This window comes from Limanda limanda, chromosome 11 (assembly GCF_963576545.1).
Source record: "Limanda limanda chromosome 11, fLimLim1.1, whole genome shotgun sequence".
Lineage (NCBI taxonomy): Eukaryota > Metazoa > Chordata > Actinopteri > Pleuronectiformes > Pleuronectidae > Limanda > Limanda limanda.
The window spans coordinates 5,340,317-5,362,426 of record NC_083646.1 but is presented as its reverse complement, the minus strand read 5'-3'; the positions used below and the strand labels follow the sequence as shown (position 1 = coordinate 5,362,426).

Genomic DNA, 22,110 nt, shown 5'->3' with positions numbered 1-22,110 from the left:
AAGGTCCAATATTGACAATCATGACTAAATTGAAAACGAGAATGAAGATGAGCTGTGTGATAACATCGTGTGAGGAGTTTATAGAAAATCATAAAGACTGATCAGATGACACAAAGGGCAGCGAGACTCTACCAGTGCTGTGATTTTACAGGAGTGATCGGATTACAATGCAAGTGCCTCAGCTTTAATTTGTATATTTCTTTTATTACAAACTCCTCTGCCCCCTGAGACCCCTCCCTCCCACCCCCCCAACCCCTCCCAAAAAAACAAGTATATAGTCAAATTATAGACAAAACCAAACAGAACATTTTCATCACCAACACGACCGCAAAAATAATCCAAACAATATGCAATTTTTCCAGCTTTGGCACAGGCTGCTGATTAGTGTGAATTGTTGCAGTGTTGTTGTGTTTGTTGTACTGATATTGGCGTGTGTTCCTCCGTCCATACCCACCCTTTGAACCTGAGCTTTTCCCATTGAAGCCTAATATGCTATAGATGCCTATGAATCAACGGTGAACTGTACATATGGACACAATCATGAGTTTCTCTCTCTCCATATAAACAGTGCTAATACAAACACACAATAAAACATGTCCTCTGCAAAAGTCCAAGACATTTTGGCATTTGTCTCTTTTTTTGTAGTTTATTTTTTTTAATGGCTTCTGGTTTTCTTTTCAAAAGTTTGGGGGCTTGTGCTCTCGGTGGTAGAGTCTCATTGGCAAAGCCCTTGCTCGGTATTCATGGTTCACAGCCTCTGCAGATGAAGGCATAGCACCGACAGTCGAGCAAATCTGTTTTTAGTCTTTTGCTGCCTCTGTTTGCATCGGGGGTTTGTGTAACGTGACATCTGAAGCGAGTCCAACAGACCTGCTGGTGAACTGTGCAATAACCCGTTCGACCAACCAGTCCAGCTCGAGCTCCACATCTCAACTGGAGATGACGCCGTCGGGTGGTGGGGGGGGGCTGCAGCGGGCCAGCAGGGTCCTGCGGCGCCCGAGGTGAGTGATTGGCTGGCGTGTGTGACCTGGACGGTAACGGACTGTCCCGTCCGAGCGGAGGGTTTGAGTGGAATGGCGAGGGGAAGGGCGCATTCCTCTGGGAGAGCTGAGAAACTGAACGCAGAGAATGAAGAGAAGTGAAGATGGACAGACGAGTAGCAAGAGCCTGAAACATTCTCTGTCTCTCTCTCCACCTCAGGGGCCGTTCTCGTTGTAGTGGAGGGAGATGGGCCGCTCGCGCTGCACGGCGGGCATGTAGGGCCAGTTGTAGCTGGAGCCCGAGAGCAGCATGTCGCGGAGCAGAGTCTCGATGGGGGTCTTGCCCACCAGGCGCACGAAGAACAGCTGCTCGATGACGGGGGAGGAGACGATGCGCAGGGAGGGCAGGCGCAGCAGGAGGCGTCCGAAGCGGTTGGGCTGGCTGGGGTACTGGTTCCTCACGTACTCCTCCAGGGCGCACTGGGACTTCTCCTGGATGCTCTCCACGTGGGCCACATCGGACAGACCCATGGCATCTAGAGGAGAGGAAGATATTTAAGGTTTATTAGGTTTATTAAACAAAGAGAAAGCTGCAGGGATCGGAGAGCAAAACGTGTAAAATGTCTTTCAGGAAGGTCACTGTGATAAATTAGACAAATCCTTCACAATCATAGTAAATGGTCTTGTGGCTGTGCAAAGGTGAGAAGAGGCCAGACACAGATTTGTAGAATGGGAAATAATATATAGCTATTTTGTAATAAAAAATAAAAAATTCAGAGAAATCAGGTATAACGTTGACAGCACATGTAAAGCGTGTATGTGTAGAGTGGTGACATATTAAACAGATTATTAATAGTTAATAGTCAAGTTTAGCTTAGAGACATAAAGAAGCAAGGATACATAAGTGCAAGAAAAAGAGGATTAGTTTGTGGGTTCAGGGGAAAAGGTGTCGTTGATGTTTAAGTAGGAAGTACCTAAAGAGAATTTCAAGATCCAGGATCACTAAGATTTGAATTATGTTATATGCAATCATTTTCCATGTTAAGAAAACCGAAGCTAAATCTGCTGCTTCAATCTGAATCCTTAAATTTAGTTTTAGATTAACAACAAATCAACTGTCTACTAATTCCACTAATCTCTATTTGTGGCTCAAATTATTAACAGATTATTAACATTTAACAGTCAGGAATGGCTTAGAGACATAAAGGAGCAAAGATACACAAGTGCAGGAAAAAGAGGATTAGTTTGCGGTATCAGGGGAAAAGGTGTCGTTGATATTTACAAGAGAGTTTGTGAATAAACAACTTTGCGTTTGGAGTGAGGGTGAAACCTTGTGAAGCGTCTCGGAGACAGAATGAGTTCTGTTTGTAAATGACAGGATGTCCTGCCAGACGCTGATGTCCCACGTCTCTTCTATCAAGGACGTTGTCACTCGAATATCATGTTTTCTGATCGGGATATCAGAAGTGTATCCATCGACTCAATATTTAAGATATTAAATCTAAACTGCGAATGTAAATAAAATGCAATAAAGGGCTGATGGGTTTTCTTCTCGCAACTTCCTCAGGTCAGAAAAAACGGTGTTCGGAGAATCGAGGTCGTCGCTGCAGAGCTACGGACCTACTACACCCCCGTGGTCTGTGTTCAGCGCACACTAAAGCCCCCCCTCTCCCCTCTCCCCTCTCCCCTGGGCTGGAGGTCACGTTCTGCCCTCACCCTCCTCACGCCTCCCTCACCTCCTGCCTTGGCAAGAGTCTCGCACAAACGAGAGAGTGTATAACACTGCGCCCGATACTTTTCACACCCTGTGTGTGCGAGGGTGGGTGGGTCGGGGGGCTACACAGGGGATTTAACAAAGGAGGTCAGAGATGTGTGAACTCAAAACAAACACACATTTTTTTTTACTGTACTCTGCCACATACTGTACGTGCACCGCTCTTTGTCTCTCCGGCCCCTCGGTGAACCCTCGTGTGGGAGACAGGTTTTTACTTCTCTGGGTCTAAACCGGTGTCGGCCCGTGGGTCCGAACCTGTCATCTCTCATCGCACCTCCCTTTTGTAACCTCACACTTTGATCTGTCCCCTGTGTAAACCCTGCTGTAACAATCTGTTCAGTCTGTGTCTGTTTGGATTTCACTTCCTGTTTTATTTTGGTGTCTGCGTTCTTGTGTCTTGTGTCTAGCTTTACTTCCTGTTGGTTTCCCCACACACCTGAACCTTGTTTGTCATTGTATTCTACCCGCTGTCGTCCATGGTGATGTCCTGATCTCCCTTTTCCAGTTTGTTACCCGTTAGTGTTAATGATTTTGTTTTGTTAAAAGAACTTATTGAATTAAATTACCTTTAATTTTAAAATCTCTGCATCTGGGTCCATCTCCCTCATCTAAACCGTAACACCTACACCAGAAATTTTATGTACCTTACATTTTAATCAAGCTTGTCCCCCCCTCCTCTCCCCCGGCGGCCACCACCCTCATCCTCCTGTCTGAATAACCTCTCCCTCTCCAGCTGCAGCTGAACCGCTTTTTCTTTTTTTTTTCTTCTCCCCATTTTGTTTCGGGCTGGGCCGCTATTTTGGGGTCCTGCGTGACAAGGTGGTCACTGTCGGGTCGGGATTAGCGAAGCCGTCTGTGTGAGTGAAACCACTTCGCGTGCCAAGGGCAGCAGCTCCGGCCACGCCAAGCGCTCGGTTCCTTTGTCTGATCCTCGGGCACGCACCGGGTCAGTGGGGGTGAGAGATCAGGGTGGCAGGCCTGAGATGCCCGGTTCACTGATGTGGCTTGATGGGACCCGGGGGGGGGGGGCTGAGGGAGGGGAGAGACGATTGGTGTTTGTCTGAGCTGATTAGCTCGTACCAGCAGGTCTGTCGTGGTCAGGTTTATTAACGGGCACCGTCTATCTGTGTCAGCCTCCGTCACATTGATTGAATATTTAATTATTTTGATTGAATATTTATTTAAGCCTCGGAAAACACATTGAGGGATAAGACCCTCATTTACAATGGTGCCGAGGGTGCAATAAAGAGTTGATACATTGAAGAGTTAATACATTGAATAAATAAGAATGAAATAAATATGCATATATATATATATATATATATATATATACCTTGTATTACTGTATATATATATATATATATATATATACATATATATATATATGTATATATATATACAGTAATACAAGGTATTACTGTATGAAAAAAATTCGTCAGTATAAAATACTATGGCCAAGTCAACTAGCAGTTCCAATCACTGCAGGAGAAGTCAGCTGTAGATGAGACCAGACTCCAGAACTCCCTCAACGAAACAAATGAGCACAACCTTCAGATTCCTGTTGATATTTGCACGTTTCACTAAATGCATTGTCTCCTGGAGTCTCTTGGCAGCTTATTTTGGGCGCTGAGTGTACATGTGGGTACATCTGCTCACATCCAGAGAAGTCACATGGGATGCTCAGGGCTACCAGGGTTATGTAGGTCACGGCTGAGGCTGTGGCGGTTCCTCCGTCTCACCCCACCATATATAATTCAACTCCCGTGGTGGGGTGTTGGGGGTGGGGGTCCCGGGGCTTGGGCCGGGCTTGGGGGGAGCTTAGAGAGGAGGGGTGGTTGACTGGTTTCAATAATAGATAGGATCATGATGGAGAGACGGCTGATGGAAGCAGGGAGGAGAAGCGAGCGGTGGATCTGCAGCCGGACTCATGCACGGAGGGAAAGACACTGGATCTGAACACAGAGTGGATCTGACAAGACGTGCAAGGGAGGAAAGAGGGAACATGCGACAAAGAGAACGGACAATGCACATCTCAGTGTTTTGGCTTCTTCACCATCCGTTTCCCCCCGGGGTCACAAAGCATGATCTCTTGGTGAGGGATCCCAGATGTGACAGTATTTTGGCTGGCACTGGAGCCCAGTGACTGCTGGGATAAGCCTCAACAGGGGATTGTGTATGAGCAGAATCACAACAGTGCACAAATCATGGGTTTCCTGAAGATGTAAAACCATTATATGTTGATTTAATCTCGTCTGCGGCTCAGCGGGATGACAGAGTGCGACTGGGTTTGTTGTTTAAAGCAGATTTAGAGGCAAACAGACACATATGTTTCTGTTATTAGGTCCTAATAGATAGAACTGAGAGAAGAGGGCGGATTCATTCAGATGTGAAAGGTAAATATCACAATAGGGTTTTTTTATCTCCTCCTAATAAAGAGAATGACGGTGTCTGCAGGAGTTTTCCTTTAAAATGCACAGAGTGACCCTCCTGTCTGTCCGACCTATCTAAAGCTGGTTAAGCTGTTTACTTTTGCTTTGATACCCTGCGACTACGTGTTGACATGAGTTCTCCTCTGCCAGCTAAAGTCGCCTCAGCTGCCCGCTAATTCCCCCCCCTTCTACCTGAGCAATAGTAAATACACTCACAGGAGAAAGGGGATGTCTTTGTTGACATCAGAAATTACCCATAATCCTCCGTGAGGCTGGATTTGTGCGAGTGGAAATACGGACCGACATGTTGCTACTGGTCACGTGCTTCGTTCTAAACTCACCGGACGTGAAGAGCACGATGGACTTGAGGCAGGAGTACTCGGCCGTGTCCACCTGCAGAGCCTTCAGCTTCTCCACCTGCTCCTGGAAGACGCGGATGTGGTCCATGAAGGCCACCACGCGCTCGGCGGACATGGGCGAGGCGTGCAGGCCGGCGGCGGCGAGCAGAGGAGCAACGTGCAGCGGCATGGAGCACTGGGCGGCGTTCAGGACGAAGAGCTCGCTCCATGACATACGCAGCAGCGCCACCTAGAATACGGACGATACACAGACGTTATTTGCAGAAAGGGAATTGTTGATAGTCAGCAGGAAGATAGATAAATAGATAGATAGACAGAAACACAAGATAAATAGGTAAGGTGCAGTGGCAAGATGATGGTAATAGTACTGATGAAATGATGGTAATGTTATTGTTAGACAGTATATAAAAATAGTACAGTATATATAGTATATAATATAACATAATATATATTTATATATGATAGTAATTATACCAATTTGGTCACTATATTATCTTTTTTTTAACAGGAGCCTCTTTCATGCACAGATACAATACAGCAAGTCCTGTATTTATTTATAAATTCATGAATGAATAACTTCATTGTAAACATATGATAAACCCTTTCTGGAAAAAGGGAGTTAAACTATTGAAAATATCTCACAGCTATACAGGGTCATGAATGATGAGGCCAGTGCTATTGAGTGTTATTTGTCTTCTCTAAGATAAGTTGCGGAGTCAGAACTTTGGTAAATGGAAAGTTTTGTAACGCTTCAGATTACAGGTTTGAAAACGCTAAATTATTCAATTTTGAAGTCACAATTCGAAAACAAGGAATATGGTGATATAGGGACTAAATATTGTTTAGTCTAGACACAGTGAAGCTACAAGATAAGTCAATGTATGAATTAATTAGTGATATATTAGAGGAGCCTCTTTCACGCACCAATACAATACAGCAAGTCCTGCATTTATTTAAGAATTCATGAATGAATAACTTTATCGTAAACATACGATAAACCCTTTCTGGAAAAGGGAGTTAAACACCTGAATATTTCACAGCTATACAGGGTCATGAATGATGAGGCCAGTGCTATTGAGTGTTATTTGTCTTCTCTAAGATAAGTTGCACAGTCAGAACTTTGGTAAACGGGAAAGTTTTGTAAACCTTCAGATTACAGGTTTGAAAACGCTAAATTATTCAATTTAAAGCCACAATAAAATATACATTTATATGACACTAAATATTGTTAAGTCTAGACACAGTGAACTGACAAGATAAGTCAATGTAAGTAATTAATTGAGTCTCTTTGAATCAGGTTGAAAATCTGCAGCCGATTAGGAAACCACTGAACCACTGGTACGATTCTGACACTTGTACTGAGACATAAAGATCAGATGTATTCCACGTGTTGACATGACCTCAGTGATATATTAATGATACGGAGCAACTGTAGCACGACATACTGTATTTCTGGTGCCTGTGTCTCCCAAGGTGCATGTGAATATTTATAGGTCAAGCAATTACTGTGCCAAGACTTTACAGCCGGTGCAGATCTGCATCCGTATTGAATGTCACGAGAGAGAGTTTCCTTCCGTCAGTAAACAATAACCAAACAGATTTATTTTTCTGTGGCGATCAACGAAAAATGGAATTCAAATGTATTCAAGTTGGTTATTTTGAGCTTTTTCATATTTCTTTTTATATTGACCAAGTAATTTCTCTTGTTTCCAGTCTTTATGATAAGTTACGCTAAACAGCTGCTGTCAGCTTCCTGTACACAAGACACTGGGCTCAGTCTATTCTTCTGACTCCGAGCAAACAAGCAAGCAGCTCTGTTTCTCAACACGGGTGCAGAGGCAGTTCTAAACCTGTCTGTTTGGAATGGGCTGTTTGTTTGTTTGGCCTGTGGTGATGCTGCTGGCACGTTTCTTTCTGAAACTGCAGAAGTGACCTGTAGGAATGAAGCCGCGGCGGGTAAAGACCTGCTGCAGGACTCACACCACAGAAGCTACAAGTCAGACAAACAAGTCCAGTGCTTATAGAGCTCCAGAGGGAAGCAGAGGAGAGATGTCAATATTAATCATGGCGTTTAAATAAAACCCCAGAGAAGAACCACGACCAAGGCGGCGGCTGATGATGGATTCTAACTGGCGCCAGTGGACAATGACTGTGGACTAAAGTGGATCCCATCCTGATGCTGGATCGTGATCTTGCTGCTGACCAGAGACTATGATGCAGCAGGACTACTTGACAAATAGTATTGAAGTTATCATTCAAAATGTTTACCCTCATCGATGCTGCTAAAAACTTTAATCCCGATGATGTTTTCCTAAACTTGACATCTATTGCTCTTGTGTCCGTCCTGGATATTTTTACCTGTTAAAAGGGTTTTTAGTAGTTTTTCCTGACTCTTGCTGAGAGTTAATGACAGAGGATGTCACACCATGTTAAAGCCCTATGAGACGAATTGTGATTTGTGAATATGGGCTATACAAACACATTTTGATTGATTGATTGATTGAAGGGTCAAATAAGAGACCTGTAGGTTAAACTCCGGTCCAGAAGACCAACTCACCTGGTCCATGAGCTGCAGGTCCGGGAAGAAGGGGATGTTCTTGGCCCACTCGACGGCGCTGAACAGCAGCCTGGCCGCCAGCTCGCAGATGTTCTCGATGCCCATCAGGTTGTTTCCCTGCATGCACTGGGCTCCGTAGCGGGACGTGGGGTAGGGCTCGGCGCGCAGCAGCAGCGAGATGAACCCGGAGAGGTAGGGCTGGCCGTTGTACGGGTCGCTGCCGTTGGTCAGGTACTGTCCCGGGCTGGTCTGGGAGTTGGATGTGCGTCCTCGTTGTACTGCTGAAGAAAAGACCACAAATAGAACATGAGAATTCAGACGTGCACATCTGGACTTTAATTCAACATCACGTGACCCTTTCCCTCCTGTACGTATGACTTCATTCTTTCAACAGACGTCAATATCTGTCATCAGGTTTTTATTACACCTTTATTATTCAGGAGGCCGGCTACGTCCAAACGGCTTCTGCAAAGCCGGCATGGAGAGTGAGGTGGTGGGAACCGAGGGGCCGAGACAGAAGAGAAAGGAAGAAAGAAGCAAATTGGGTGTGTCAAATGTGACGGGTTGGGTTGGGGGGGCCGGGGGCAGAGGGGGGTTGGGGGGGGTTGCAGAACAGGGTCGAAGGGGCAAAAAGTAAAGAAACATTTTCTCCCGACTCCTAAATGTGTCAGCGCTCGTCTGTTCGGTGGAAAGTGCCTCAATGAGTCATGACGAGCAGCAGCTGGTGAGGTTACAACACTTCTTCACACCTACATATGTTTTGCACCCGCACACAAACACACACACACACACAAACACCACACATACATGCATACAGTAACATCGACTGCCCCGCCTACCTCTAATGGCAAATGGCTCCGCCTGAGGCACAAAGGAGCACGCAGAGGCCAAAGCTCGTGTTCACACACACACACACACACACACACACACACACACACACACACAGACACACATGTCCACCAGCCCCCCCCCCCCTCCTCGTGTGGAGTGATGATGATGCGGCGAGCGCTCAAAGGCCCATTTGGAAAACACCTGTTCAGTCATCCCCACTGTCTGACTAATAACTCCATCTACTGTTACACAGCGCGGGCGAGAGAGGGGAGAGAGGCAATGGAAATGAAGGGGGAGGAGGGGGGGGGGCGCACGTGTGAGCGAGACAGGGGAAGAAATGAGGTAAAAGGGTGAAATGGCGAGATAAGGCGGAAGGGGGGAGAGAGGGTGAGAGGTGATAAGTTGAGGGAGTAGGGAGCAGGAAGAGGGGAGAGGGAGAAGAGAGAGGGAGGGAGAGAGAGGGAGAGAGAGAGAGAGGGAGGAGAGAGAGAGAGAGAGAGAGAGAGAAAGAGAGAGGAGTTCAATGTGTTTGAATATAGCCTGAGATGATAGAGAGAGAGAGAGAGAGAGAGAGAGAGAGAGAGAGAGAGAGAGAGAGAGAGAGAGAGAGAGAGAGAGAAAGAGAGGGAGAAGAGTTCAATGTGTTTGAATATAGCCTGAGATGATAGAGAGAGAGAGAGAGAGAGAGAGAGAGAGAGAGAGAGAGAGAGAGAGAGAGAGAGAGAGAGAGAAAGGAGTTCAATGTGTCTGAATATAGCCTGAGATGATAGAGAGAGAGGGGTAGAGAGAGAGAGAGAGAGAGAGAGAGAGAGAGAGAGAGAGAGAGAGAGAGAGAGAGAGAGAGAGAGAAAGGAGTTCAATGTGTTTGAATATAGCCTGAGATGATAGAGAGAGAGGGGTAGAGAGAGAGAGAGAGAGAGAGAGAGAGAGAGAGAGAGAGAGAGAGAGAGAGAGAGAGAGAGAGAGAGAGAGAGAGAGAGAGAGAGAGAGAGAAAGGAGTTCAATGTGTTTGAATATAGCCTGAGATGATAGAGATAGAGGGGGAGAGAGACAGACAGGTGGAGGCAGGAGGTGGAGGAGGGGTTTGGAAAATGCTTTTAACTCTGCATCACCTGTCACCTCCCCCCCCCCACACACACCCCCCCCGCCCAGCAGCTGTGTCCACTGAACTCACTGTGGAACGCCGTGAGAAGCGAGAGGTCAAATCACTCAGGAGCGTTATAAAAATGCCTTTAATTTTAGCCGGGCGGAAAAAAAAAATACTTCTACACAAAAGGTGTTGACCTCAAACTGTTGGTTTTTCTTTGTCGACGTGTGGAAACAGAATGTGGTTCCTTGGGCAAACAGAGGCGTCTCGGGGGGCTGAGCTGAGAGGAGGCATGGCCTGTCACTGACACAGCGTTGCACAACCGGGGACATTCCTCGTTCTCTCGCTCGGCTCTCGTCCGGCGCCGCTAAGGGCCGATTGTCAGATGAGCCACAAGTGTGTGTGTCTTTACAGGATTTCACAAAACAAAGGGAAACTTTAAAAACACAACTATGTGTAACCGCGGAGAAAGTTGTGTTCCCTTCAGGCTCGGTGAGGTTCTCTGTCGCTCTGGTCCCGCCATAAGACCAGCTTCTCCCCGGCTGCAGTGGGCCTCATCAACAAGGCCCCGGGACCCCCACCTGACTTGGACTCTTATCTCGCACCCACGCCTCAATTCTGTGTTACATTAACACACATAACAGTATAGTTATTCTATACTATAGTAGTTCAAGAAGGAGAGCTTGCGAAGGTTGAAAGTATAATGACTGTCTTAGGATACTCCTGAAGAAACCCAGGAGTACTAGAGCCAGTGAGTTGTTTTGTAATATGGGTCTAACCACCTTCATGGCCTTGCTGAGGAGCCTAACTTTTAAGTTTATGAGTCGGCTGGACCGCTCGACAAATTGTAAAATTGATCTTAAGACAGACCCTGGCCGCAGCTCTTTCAAATACACATCCAAGATCTGGGATATATATATATTTTTATGTAATGTATTGATTGTATGTATTGTTGTATTAAAGTTTATATATATTGCACATCCACATTTCTCTCCTGTTTTGCATTTGACTCTTTATTTAACTTTTTATAACTTGTATATATTTTTATTTTGTTTTATATACAGTTCTTTCTTTCTTATGTGAAGTACTTATTGTGTTTTTAATGCTTTATGTTAAATGTATGCACCTATTAACCAAAGAAAATCCCAGGTAGGTGTAAACCTACTTGGCAATAAATCCTTTTTTCTGATTCTGATTCTGGTTTATGTGGTGGAGCGAGGATTCTTCTGATTCACCGGCCACAGTTTACACCAAGAGGTCAATTACATTATTAAAGTACAACTGTTGACTCTGAAGCTTTAATATTAAGTATCAAGACTGGGGCACTTCAGCGGCCAATCAGATTTCAGCTGGCCCTGGCTCCGCCCCTGCCTCTACATTAATCTTTTCTCTGACGCCCTCATCAACATGAACGCTGTCGTTCCTTTACAAATTCTTTACGAGTCACTGTTGTGAAAACACGGTTGTTAACGTCTCGCTCGGGTTTCAGCTCGGAAACGCTTTGATTAGAGAAAAGATCAAAGTTCGTCTAAAAATAAGTATTTAATTACTGGTGCAGTAATAACAGTGGGTGAAAGGTCAGGGAGAGATCATGTTCATGGTCTAAATAAACCAATGTTGGTCGTTGGTGCAAAAGACAAACTTACATCTCCCCTGTGGACAGATTGTTGGAGCAAAGTCAATCTGAAATACCAAACATTCTTCCTTGACTGTCCCAATCCGGATCGGAGAACCCCCCCCCCGACCTAAAGCTGTCCCCCTGTCACTGCTTGTTAACGGGTTTCATCTGAAAACATCTTCTCCAGAGGTGAACAACCTGGTTTCCACTTCTTCAGGTTCGTCTCCACCCGACCACAGAGCGATCCAAAACCCAATGGACCAGATCTCCACTGGAGACGTTATCAAATTCAACAAATATTCCGTGACAAGCCACAAATTCCACCACCTGTTGGGCTGATTTGCAAATTCACAGCTATTAATCTGCCTTTTATATTGATTAATGGTTAATCCCGCAGATGGAGGGCGAATCTACTTGATCCTCTTGACTTTTCAAAAAGCCTCATTGTGGTGGTGGTGGTGGTGGTGGGGGGGGGGGGTCACTCGTGGCTGAGCGGCCGGGCACTTGACTCAACCGAATGAGACACATTGCTCTCTTGTTGTTTTCCTCGGCAGCAGCTGGACGACAAAGAGGAAGCGAGAAACAGAGAGAGAGAGAGAGCGAGAGAGAGAGAGAGAGAGAGAGAGAGAGAGAGAGAGAGAGAGAGAGAGAGGAAAAGGGAGACAGAGCGTCGATTATGGAAAGGTCCACAGCAACGGAGAGAAAAAGGGACAAGTGTAAAGACGGAGAGAAGAAGTAGTTTGACAAGGAGGACGGCAGCAAGGGCGAGTGAGAGAGACAGAAATGACATTAGAGAGGAGCAGATGCCCGGGGATAAAAAAAAGGGAAACCAAGGTCAGAGATGGAGAGATAGAGAATGAAAGGGGGGGGGGTGGGAGTATACAGTCAGATGTGGGCGTCTGCCATCGTCTGTTTCGTGCTTCTTAATTGGTCAATGGTGGATTACAGCTTACAGTAATTGACTGAGCCTATCAATGGACGTTAAGATGGCAAAACAGCCAAAACAACTTTTAAATATACAGTTATTTAATGCTGACCAAGAAAATGTGTATGAATCCAAATGGAAATCCACCAAAATCCAGAATAAAAAACATCCCGAGGATCAGGGGACGCACGTACAAACCAACAAATACTTGTGTTATCGTAAGAATGAATGTTTCATACTTTGTGCTGTACCTCATTTATCTCATATTTGCTTTTACTCGGGTACAACATCCCAAGTGCTGTCTCCTCCCGTGCCGTGTAGGTAGGGCACGGAATGAGGGCAGGACGAAGAGGAGGAAGAGGAGGAGAGTGCAAACAGAGGCACCCAGGGACATTTCAGCTGCGACTTTCAAAATGCCACTTCAGCAAATGGCAGCTGGCAAAGTGCACGGCTCGCTGCCTGGCTGCCCTGGATTAGCCTCTGGGTCAGACTGTTAGTGGAATTACAGCAGCTAAATACAATTAAGGCCTATAAACATTTGGACTGAAAGGTCACGGCGCCGGGACAACACGCATGCATTACACGTTTGGCTCCGTCTGACAGTTGTGTGTTTAATAAGTGGCTTTTCAATTTCTGACGCCCGCGCTAGAGAGAGAGAGAGAGGAAAATAAACCCGTGACCCGACGTGAACCTTCGCATGCGTTTCTGTGTCAAACGGCGCTGCAGCTCAGTTGAGTGTGTGTGTGTGTGTGTGTGTGTGTGTGTGTGTGTGTGTGTGTGTGTGTGTGTGTGTGTGTGTGTGTGTGTGTGTGTGTGCGTGTGTGTGAATGAGAGGGATTAACAACATTAGAAATCTGCAGTCTACCAAATATCAAATCGCTAAAACCTCCGTTACAATCAACAAAATATCAAATCTAGTACATATAATTTCCTGTGTGTGTGCGTCTCTTTATATTCTGTGCTCATATCCCCGTGGTTTTATCCTGGCCCTGACCTTTGACCCCCCCAGGTCAGAGGCAGATAGAGGCCGAGATGAGCTAATGTGTAAACCAGGAGAGAGTTGGAGATAAAGCGGCAATGTGACCGAGGAGAGTTTGAATACCTGGTAAACGGCTTCGGACCTGTTGCTGTGCTTGTTTTTGTTGACCCAGCTGTGGTCTTTGGACTCTTTGTAAAAATATGTTCCGTCGCCGTCCACAACATCGGACATTCCTCTTTCTCTTAACAGCACATATGACGCTATTTGGTTTCACAGAAAAGTAGGGAAATTGCCATGAAAGCCAAAGATGTTATTTACATATAAGATGTAAAGATCCGGTTATAACTGTGGTTCCAAACAACCCCATTGGTTGAGTCATTGTTCTTTTGTTGTGCAAGAGCCGGCTCATGATAAGCTATTCTTCAGTTTACACTTTGTCCTGCTATAACCTATATTTCTTCATTTAAAATAGTTCAACTCGCACAGGACAGGGGGCGCTCATGGGACAAATACCCCACTGAGCATTTTAGCATCTTTCAGCTCAGTGTTTTGCTTTTTCTTTACATTCTATAAAAACACACTTTTGTTGTACCGATGTCAAAATGGGTGTTAACACTGCTTTTGAAAGGTTACATTTTACTGATATTTGACAGATATGACGAAATAAGAGTCTCAGCGAGCCGATATGTGTATTGTTGCGAAATAACTAAAACACACAGATACAAAACAAATTTTAAAGCACGATGGCAATATTTTAGCGCATCTAACTTTTTATAGCACATGTTTGTCATATTATTTATTAGGTGTTAATATGCTAGTTTTCCTTACACCTTGTTTCTGCTGCCCCCAGGTGGCCAAAAAGTGTTTGTATTTGTTGCGGATCTAAAAGTGAGTGAATGTGTGTGTTTGAGTTAAAAAACACATTAAGCTCACTGCTAAATATTTGAAATCTGGAGTTTGAAACTAGAACCACTGATCAAAAGCACTATTCCTCTTTCTCCCAATCTGAGGAGAAATGATGGAGAATTAAACCACCTGTACACTGGACGAGATCCAACTCTGTGGACCGTGAGCGAGTGGAGGTATTCGGTCAACATGTGGGACTCGCACACACACACGCACACACACACACACAGACACACACACACACACACACACACACACTTGAGGAGAGCTCGGGGAGGAAGGGTGACGCAGACGGAGAGAGACAGACACACGGAGGCAGAGGAGCCTCGCGTGAGGAGAGAGAGAGAAGCTTTGCTCTGCGGTCGCCTCAGTCTCTCTCTCTCTCTCTCTCTCTCTCTCTCTCTCTCTCTCTCTCTCTCTCTCTCTCTCGCTCTGTCGTTCTTTGATGAGACAGTTCCTGAATTAATTAGTAAACCAAATTCACCCCCTTACTCTGATTCAGGCTATATCCTTAGTTACACTCACCCCCCCACCTCCCCACCCCCCTCTTCCCTCTGCTCTTTATTTACCACACAGGGTCAGAGCCGGGAGAAGTTCATGCCTGTGACTGTGGAGAAACATGCTTGTGCTTCCAGCTGTTTGCACACGTGTTATTCAAACAGCTTTTGGGCTTCGTGAATTTGTATTTGCTTTTCCTCATCTCGCACTGAAGCCACGAACTCTGACTTGAATTATTCGAGGTTTGGAGAGATTACGATGCTGAATAAAGGATTTTAAAAAGAACCAGTTCCCCCAAAAAAACACTGTCAATAACCGAATGTTTCAATGCTATGTCATGCTGAATTTATGGGGTTTTTATCTGATTATTGTTTGGCAAATAACTTTGTGTAGCATTGCTAAACATTCCCATATCTATTTAAATGGAATGGGGGCAGACTTTTTGTTTTGTGGAGGAAAACATCAACAAATAAATTCAAAACTATTGTATTTGCGGAGAGGGCGTAAACTGAATTTTAAATAATGTAACTGTGGTCAAAGAGTAACCTCTTTACAAGTAAAAGAAGTGATTAACCACCATATAGTTTAAAATCAAAATAGGTTTGTTGCGATTATGCATTCTGGTTTCCTCTTCTTCTTCTTGTGCACTCCTCCTCCACTCCCACCCAGCGAGCGTGAATAAGATCATCCGCTAAATCCCTAAAATATAGATGTGCACAGATTCCCCTCGGTGCTCCGTTAGAGAAAGCGAGTGAGCGGCGGACGGAAGGAGAGGAGAAGCCTCTCCGGGGTTAAACGCTCCTGACAGCGACCGACACGTCCTCGGCCTCTGAGTTGACCGCATGTTTTTACAAGTGACCCGAGTGAGAGACAGAAACAGGTTGAGCTACTTCTGTCGCAGGCCAAAACAGCCCAGGGTCTGTGTGTGTGTGTGTGATGGAGTGATTGAGCGAGAAGGTCACGTTACGTTTACCTTTGTCTCATTAGTGAAACCGGAGGAAAACGTATAGTGAGGAGCTGGGTTGCGTGTCATGTGACGACCTCTTCACCTTGATGTGGCGTTCAAACCCCAGGCCACGTGTGTTTCTGTGATATTAAAGTTAGCCTTGAAGTCGCTGTAACACTTCAACCGAGGCCGAGCAGGAACCGAGCGATACGTCAGCGGGCGCCGTTTCCCTCTGGTGATGTCAGCGTGGTTGATTGTTTTACTATTTGATGTGTCAATGGCAGAATTACAGGGATGAGTGAAGGTTCTGGGAGCCAGAGGAGAAGGGACCACTGTGTTTTTGCTGTTAAATTGCCCGGCTGTCACGAGCTCACTGTGGGAGTATGGATTAGTCAATACCCTCTGTCCGTTAGGCTTTAGTGCTCCGGTGGTGTGGGGCTGTTTACTCACTGGAGAGGCCCTGGATGCTTCACACATTTGGACTTTGACTCGAGCCCATCTGTTATTAATGTTTTTAGTTTTGGTTGACCTATATTTTCCACCGCTGTTGGTATTTTGTTCGAGTGCTGTGTGTGTGTGTTGAATGTGTGTATATGAAGGATTCCTGTGCTACAAAAGGATGTTTGGACTATTTACTACCACTACACTCTGCTAAGCTTTGTGTGTGTGTGTGTGTCTGTGTGCAAACAGCTGCCCGGGGCGTTGTGATTCCAAGATACACACACGACTGACACGATGACATTTTCACCGTGCACCCGCACAGTAAAAAACACTGCCACACGTGTACTCGGGTCCCAGTCGCTCATCCTTGTGCAAGCATTTCAAAACTAAAAAAGATTCACTCGTGTTCAAAAGAGCTGTCAGGACGATTCTCTGCTTCCTGCTCAGCCACAAACTGCAGTGACAAGCGGAGGTTGTGTGTAGCTGCACGGCGAGACAATGACACTAACGCTGCTAAAGGTTTTAGTGGGTTTGATTCCCACTGAGGGCAGCGCAGGAATAAAAGTCTCCAACAAATGATATTATGTTCTTCACAGCAGTCTACAGAAAGAGGTCAAGTGTCGCCTTCGGGGAGAAGGGAAGAAAAAAGGAAAAAACACAGAGTTGAAAGCGAAATGGCTCCTAAATCTGAGGCGGTCCTCTCATGAAACTTTCATCACGTCTCAGCAGCTAAATATTAATGTGGTCTAAACAGAAAAGTCACGCAGCAGTATTAGCGATATTAAACTCTACTAAAGTATTAAAGCTCCACTGCCTGAAAACTGCAGGATCTTTAGTGAACACAGCCGGCTCCTGCAAGAGCTGCACTAACATGAGGTGCTGCATGAAACCAGCACTTTCCACTCTGTGGAGATGTGAAGCACACGGTGACCTAAACGTTATGACATGTCAGAGTTAAGTAAAAAAAAAAAGGCTGCAGGAGTCAATCTTCCCCGGCTCAACAACCTGTATTTGCCGGCATCCACTGCTTCCAACCCACTTTTGGATATTGTTGGAAATGGAAGATATCAAACAAATGCAAATATCGCCTCTGATAACAGCTGAGATCAAACACAGAGTCCCCCCCCCCCTGACAGCCTCACGTGAACCTGCTGAATAATATCATGTAAACATTAGCGAGTTAATGCACGATCAAGGCTGTTTGCTTTAACCGGCCTGACACTTTTAAATTGGCAAATTAAACCGTTAAAAACAAGGATATGGTGGTTTTTAATTTACTGCAGGAGCTCGACAATTACTTAATTATGACAGGACGTATTTCTGACCGTTTTGTACTTTCTACATCCTAAAGGTACTTTTTAAATACCAGGAAGACAAATGATCACCTGTGACTTTAAAGAGCAATTGCATTTCTCTCTCAGCCTCATTTATCACTGTGGCAGTTAATTATTAATTTTAAATAGTTGGTGTTATTTAGTTTTTTTTGCTGCAAGAATTAAGGGTTTGCCAAATTTGTCCTAAGTAGACAAATGATGGGTGAGGAACAGAAGTCAGGCGACAAAGAGGATTTAAGGACACCGTTTAATCCCACTGACCTCAAACGCCCCAGATGAGCTCAGCTCTCTCACAAGTGCTTTTCATACAAATACAGCAACTGCAGAAATGTATCAGCCAGAACTCAAGTGACTGTGAATGAATAACATGTCCAACAGCATTTTGAGTGAATTTAAATCTTGCTGAAAATGCTCTGTGCCTATATGCACATCATTTCCTTTATATATACAGTCTATGATCATTACCAGTGGGAGTAACTGAAGTGTAAGAACCAGGCTCACGTCTCAATGGTTTTAAGGTCACACTGCACAAAAAGTTCAACGATGCACCACTGACAGTGAAATTATCTATATCAAACTCATATTTACTTTTTTAGGATTTTCACTGAACGTTTACTTATCTACAAATAAGAGGAAAATATTTTTTTTTATCTCTCACATCATCTCCGTTTCAAGGATGACGGTGGAGATTTTGTGCGTCAGGCGATTAAAGATTCATTCAGTCAGGAGCGTGCGTTTTGCGTGAGGCGAGCGTGCACACACACACACACACACACACACACACACACACACACACACACACACACACACACAGTCCCAGCATAGTGCACTGCATGGCGGGAACCCTGGAGGCATCATCCCATCCTCTCAGTGGAGCAGTGCGGATATTTCCACCGTCTCCACATTTACATTTTGGCTCAGGCAGAGAGTGGCGAGTGGCTACGGGGTCCTTGAGGAGACACATGTCCTTCAACCTCCTGCCGAAGTGTCCTTGAGCAACACACAGCTCACAGGGAGCACAAGGCTGCAGCTGACCATCCAGTCCCAAGAGAGGGCAAATTTAAAGAGGCCAGATTAAAGAGGCCAAGTGTGATATGTTCATTAAAGAGTTTTGAGGATAACTGGTTCACCTGTTCCATTAAAGTAAGTGTGTGTGTGTGTGTGTGTGTGTGTGTGTGTGTGTGTGTGTTTGCATTTAAAGCCAATTATTCTTGTCTTTTTGGAATAATCTCCCAACGCGAAAAACTGCAGAGAACCAGACTCTCGCTGCCTCTAAACTATAAAAGTGTCCCGGACTTTTATCTCCATTTGCTTTAACATTATAAAATATGCACCGTCGCCTCTCTCTCTCTCTCTCTCTCTCTCTCTCTCTCTCTCTCTCTCTCTCTCTCTCTCTCTCTCTCTCTCTCTCTCTCTCTCTTTAATTGGGTGTCGCTGCGAGCATGATAATTAATAAGGGGGGAATGGACTCTTCTCTTCAGCAGCACGGGGCCACTGCTCCTCTTTGGCACCAGCTGACCCGTGGCTGATCCAACACAACACAACTACACAACTAATGCATGCGGCTTCTTCTTATGGCGGCTCCGGGTGTCGGTGAGCAAACAGCATCATTAGAACAAGGGGGACAATGGGGGGTGGGGGGGTTGGACGGATCGGATCGGGGGTGAATGGCCTCGGACTCGGGAGATGAATGTGGAATAAACGCAGGTGGTGGATTGTTGACTCATAATAACAAAATCCCCCAGTGGGGGTTTTGTTTTTTTTATGCATGTGAGGTGAGAAATTACAACAAAAATAAGCTGCTAAAAGTGACGTTTATATAAATAAGTCACATTTCCTTGCGTTAAGTGGAACTCGCCGAGGCGACACTTCCCTTATCCAAATCTACATGTGTCCAGAATTTTCTTTAATTTATTTCTTTCTCCCTCAACAAAAGGAAATAATCTGCTTTTTTTTAAAAAGTTGTTGCAAAAAAAACCTGCTTATTCTTATTATAGAAAAGCAATAAAACAAGTGACGCTGCTTTGGAAACAAGAGCCTCAGCTGTTTTGGAAACAGTAAAAACATTTTACTCGCGGACTTTACAGCTTGTTAAGATGAACAACAACTTTACGCACAGAAATGCGATTGTAAACAAATGCAACACATGCAACACATGACCCTCCACGGAGCAGAGCAGGGGTCTTACCTTCTCTCCGCATGCCCACCTTCAGGCACTTCTTCAGCCGGCAGTACTGGCACTGGTTCCGGTGGTGCTGGTCGATGGGACAGTCGCGGTTCCCCCGGCAGGTGTAAGTGAGGTTCCGCCTCACCGAGCGCTTGAAGAAGCTCTTGCAGCCCTCGCAGGTGAACTGGCCGTAATGCTTCCCACTGGACTTGTCCCCGCACACCATGCAGTCCACGTTGGACATCTTGTCCCCGGAAAGCGCATCGTTCCCCGGCGTGGACCCGTTGGGGGTCCCCGGTGCCCCGCCGGGCTCCTGGCCGCAGATCTGGAGCTGCGAGCCCGGATCTGCGGAAATGTTCTCTGGCCACTGGTTTACTACCATTGCCATGCTATCCTCCCAACACTTTTTTTTGGGGGGGGGGATCTTTGTTTAAAAATCACACACAGAAGAGTCAGACTGGGTGGGGGGGTAGAGATCCGTCCTGACGTCTTGGGGAGGAAAAAGGAAAAAAGAGGAAGGACACGAGGAATAAAAAAGGCGCTTCCCACTTCCTCCAGAGGTCAGGGTGAGTTTATCTGCGCTCGTTTTGGTTTTGAAATCTTCTTTATCAGTGAGTTATTAATGCAAACATCTATTAAAGTTTGCAGGAAGGCATCCGCGAAGCCTGAGAGTCCCGGTGCGCGTCGCTGCGCAAGGATCCATAAACACGCTGCTCGGCACGGAGTCGCGTCCTGGAGGAAGAAACGAGTCCTGCAAAGGGAACGGGTCTGGAACCCAAACCGAGGTGTGAGTTCTGCAGGACTGGGTCCACCTCCGGTCCGATCTCACCTCTGCCTTCACTTCAGGATGAGAGTCTCCCCTGTGGAGGACACGCTGGATTCAACCCGGACCACGTTGCGTGTCATTCGGCTTCACACCTTCCTCCGTGCGTTCGATTCCCCGCAGATAGCTCAGTGGCAACAATCCCGGTTCTTCTGGTTCCTGCGCGCCTTGGAGAGGTTGTGTGGTGGTTTTGTGTTGTCTTGTGTGGAGGTGGGGGGGATACACAACGTGGGTGAGCTGTGTGCGTCCTGATATTTATTTACCCAACATCCTCCGAGCTGCTCCGGATGATCTCCAAAGGGAAAAGAGCTTCGAACCAGTCCCGGATCTGTACGTCCCTTCTCCAGGAGTCCACGCTGCAGTTTGGGGGAAAGTGTCACAAGCAGCCTGCCTCATACGGCTGCTCCCCCCCCACCCCTCCTCCTCTTCCTCCTCCCCCCAGGCGGTGCCTCCATATAAGGTCAGAACTGCCAAATTAGGTCATACCCCCCCTCCCCTTGGCTGGAGAGGTGAGGGATGAAGGCCCGCTCCCGATTGGTTCTAAAAGTCTAGTAAAAAGCAAGGAGGCCTGTGATTGGACGGCGGGTTTCGACGAGGACGGGCTTGAGTGACAGGAGCGGTTGTTGTGATACCAGCACGTTAAAGAGGATTTCAACCAGCGTCCCATTGAGAAATAAAGCTTGTGCGTAAAGGCACAGCAAAAAATAAAATAAACTGAATTTAATGTAGCTTTAAAAAAAATAAAGTTTAAAATGTGAGACTTCTTTTTTGTCTGTGGAGGAATGTGTTTTAAATTGAGTGTTTATTATAATGATTTAAATTCCGTGCTGCTTCCTTGATTTCCTCACTGTAAAGAATGATAAAGGTAAAAAGAGACAGTTGTCCCCTTCGTCCTCTGAAGAAGAAGTTTGTCTCTGATCACCCTTAAAATCTAGATTTTTTTAATGTACGTAAGGAAGAGTGTGTGACCTTACAACGCGTGTAGTCGCTCCTCAGGACGACGTGACCTCTGTCGCACAAACTGTATTCAAGTCAGAGTTTTTCCTCTATAATTTCATATAACATATAATAAACCGAAATGACGTGTGTCCTCTCTTCTCTGTTCTGATCCCTGTGGAGCGTATAGTGAATGGATGAAAATGTATGTTTCTGAAAACACAATTTCTTGCTTATTGTTTTATCCCCATGCTGAAGCTGGAGGTCACATGCACTTTACCAACCGCTGTATCTACCGTGCACCAGTCACCCCATGGGTCAGCAGGCCAGTGTGCAGTGAATAATGTGCAGCTAAAGTATTCAGATCCTTAACTTGAGTATAAGTACTAATTCCACACTTTAAAAATACTCCAACATTCAAAACCTTACTTAGGTAAAAGTATGTTATCAGCTAAATTTACTTAAAGCATGAAAAGTAATAGTTCTTATACTGCAGTGAAATATTTGCCTTTTTTATTTG

At 45.6% G+C, this 22,110-nt stretch overlaps 1 protein-coding gene across 2 annotated transcripts; it reads right to left on the bottom strand.

Moving 5' to 3' along the window:
• Window positions 1-634: 634 nt before the first annotated feature.
• Window positions 635-21,004, bottom strand: nr2f5 (nuclear receptor subfamily 2, group F, member 5). 2 transcript variants are annotated; one of them, XM_061081141.1, is made up of 4 exons: window positions 19,853-21,004; window positions 8,100-8,380; window positions 5,525-5,771; window positions 635-1,516 (listed from the first exon to the last, which is right to left on the bottom strand). In XM_061081141.1, the coding sequence occupies exons 1-4, from the start codon at window positions 20,217-20,219 to the stop codon at window positions 1,197-1,199; spliced, it is 1,215 nt and encodes a 404-aa protein (XP_060937124.1). In that variant the 5' UTR covers window positions 20,220-21,004; the 3' UTR covers window positions 635-1,196. The 2 variants fall into 2 exon arrangements, with proteins under 2 accessions (XP_060937124.1, XP_060937125.1); XM_061081142.1 differs by having other exon boundaries at window positions 8,100-8,377.
• Window positions 21,005-22,110: the final 1,106 nt, after the last annotated feature.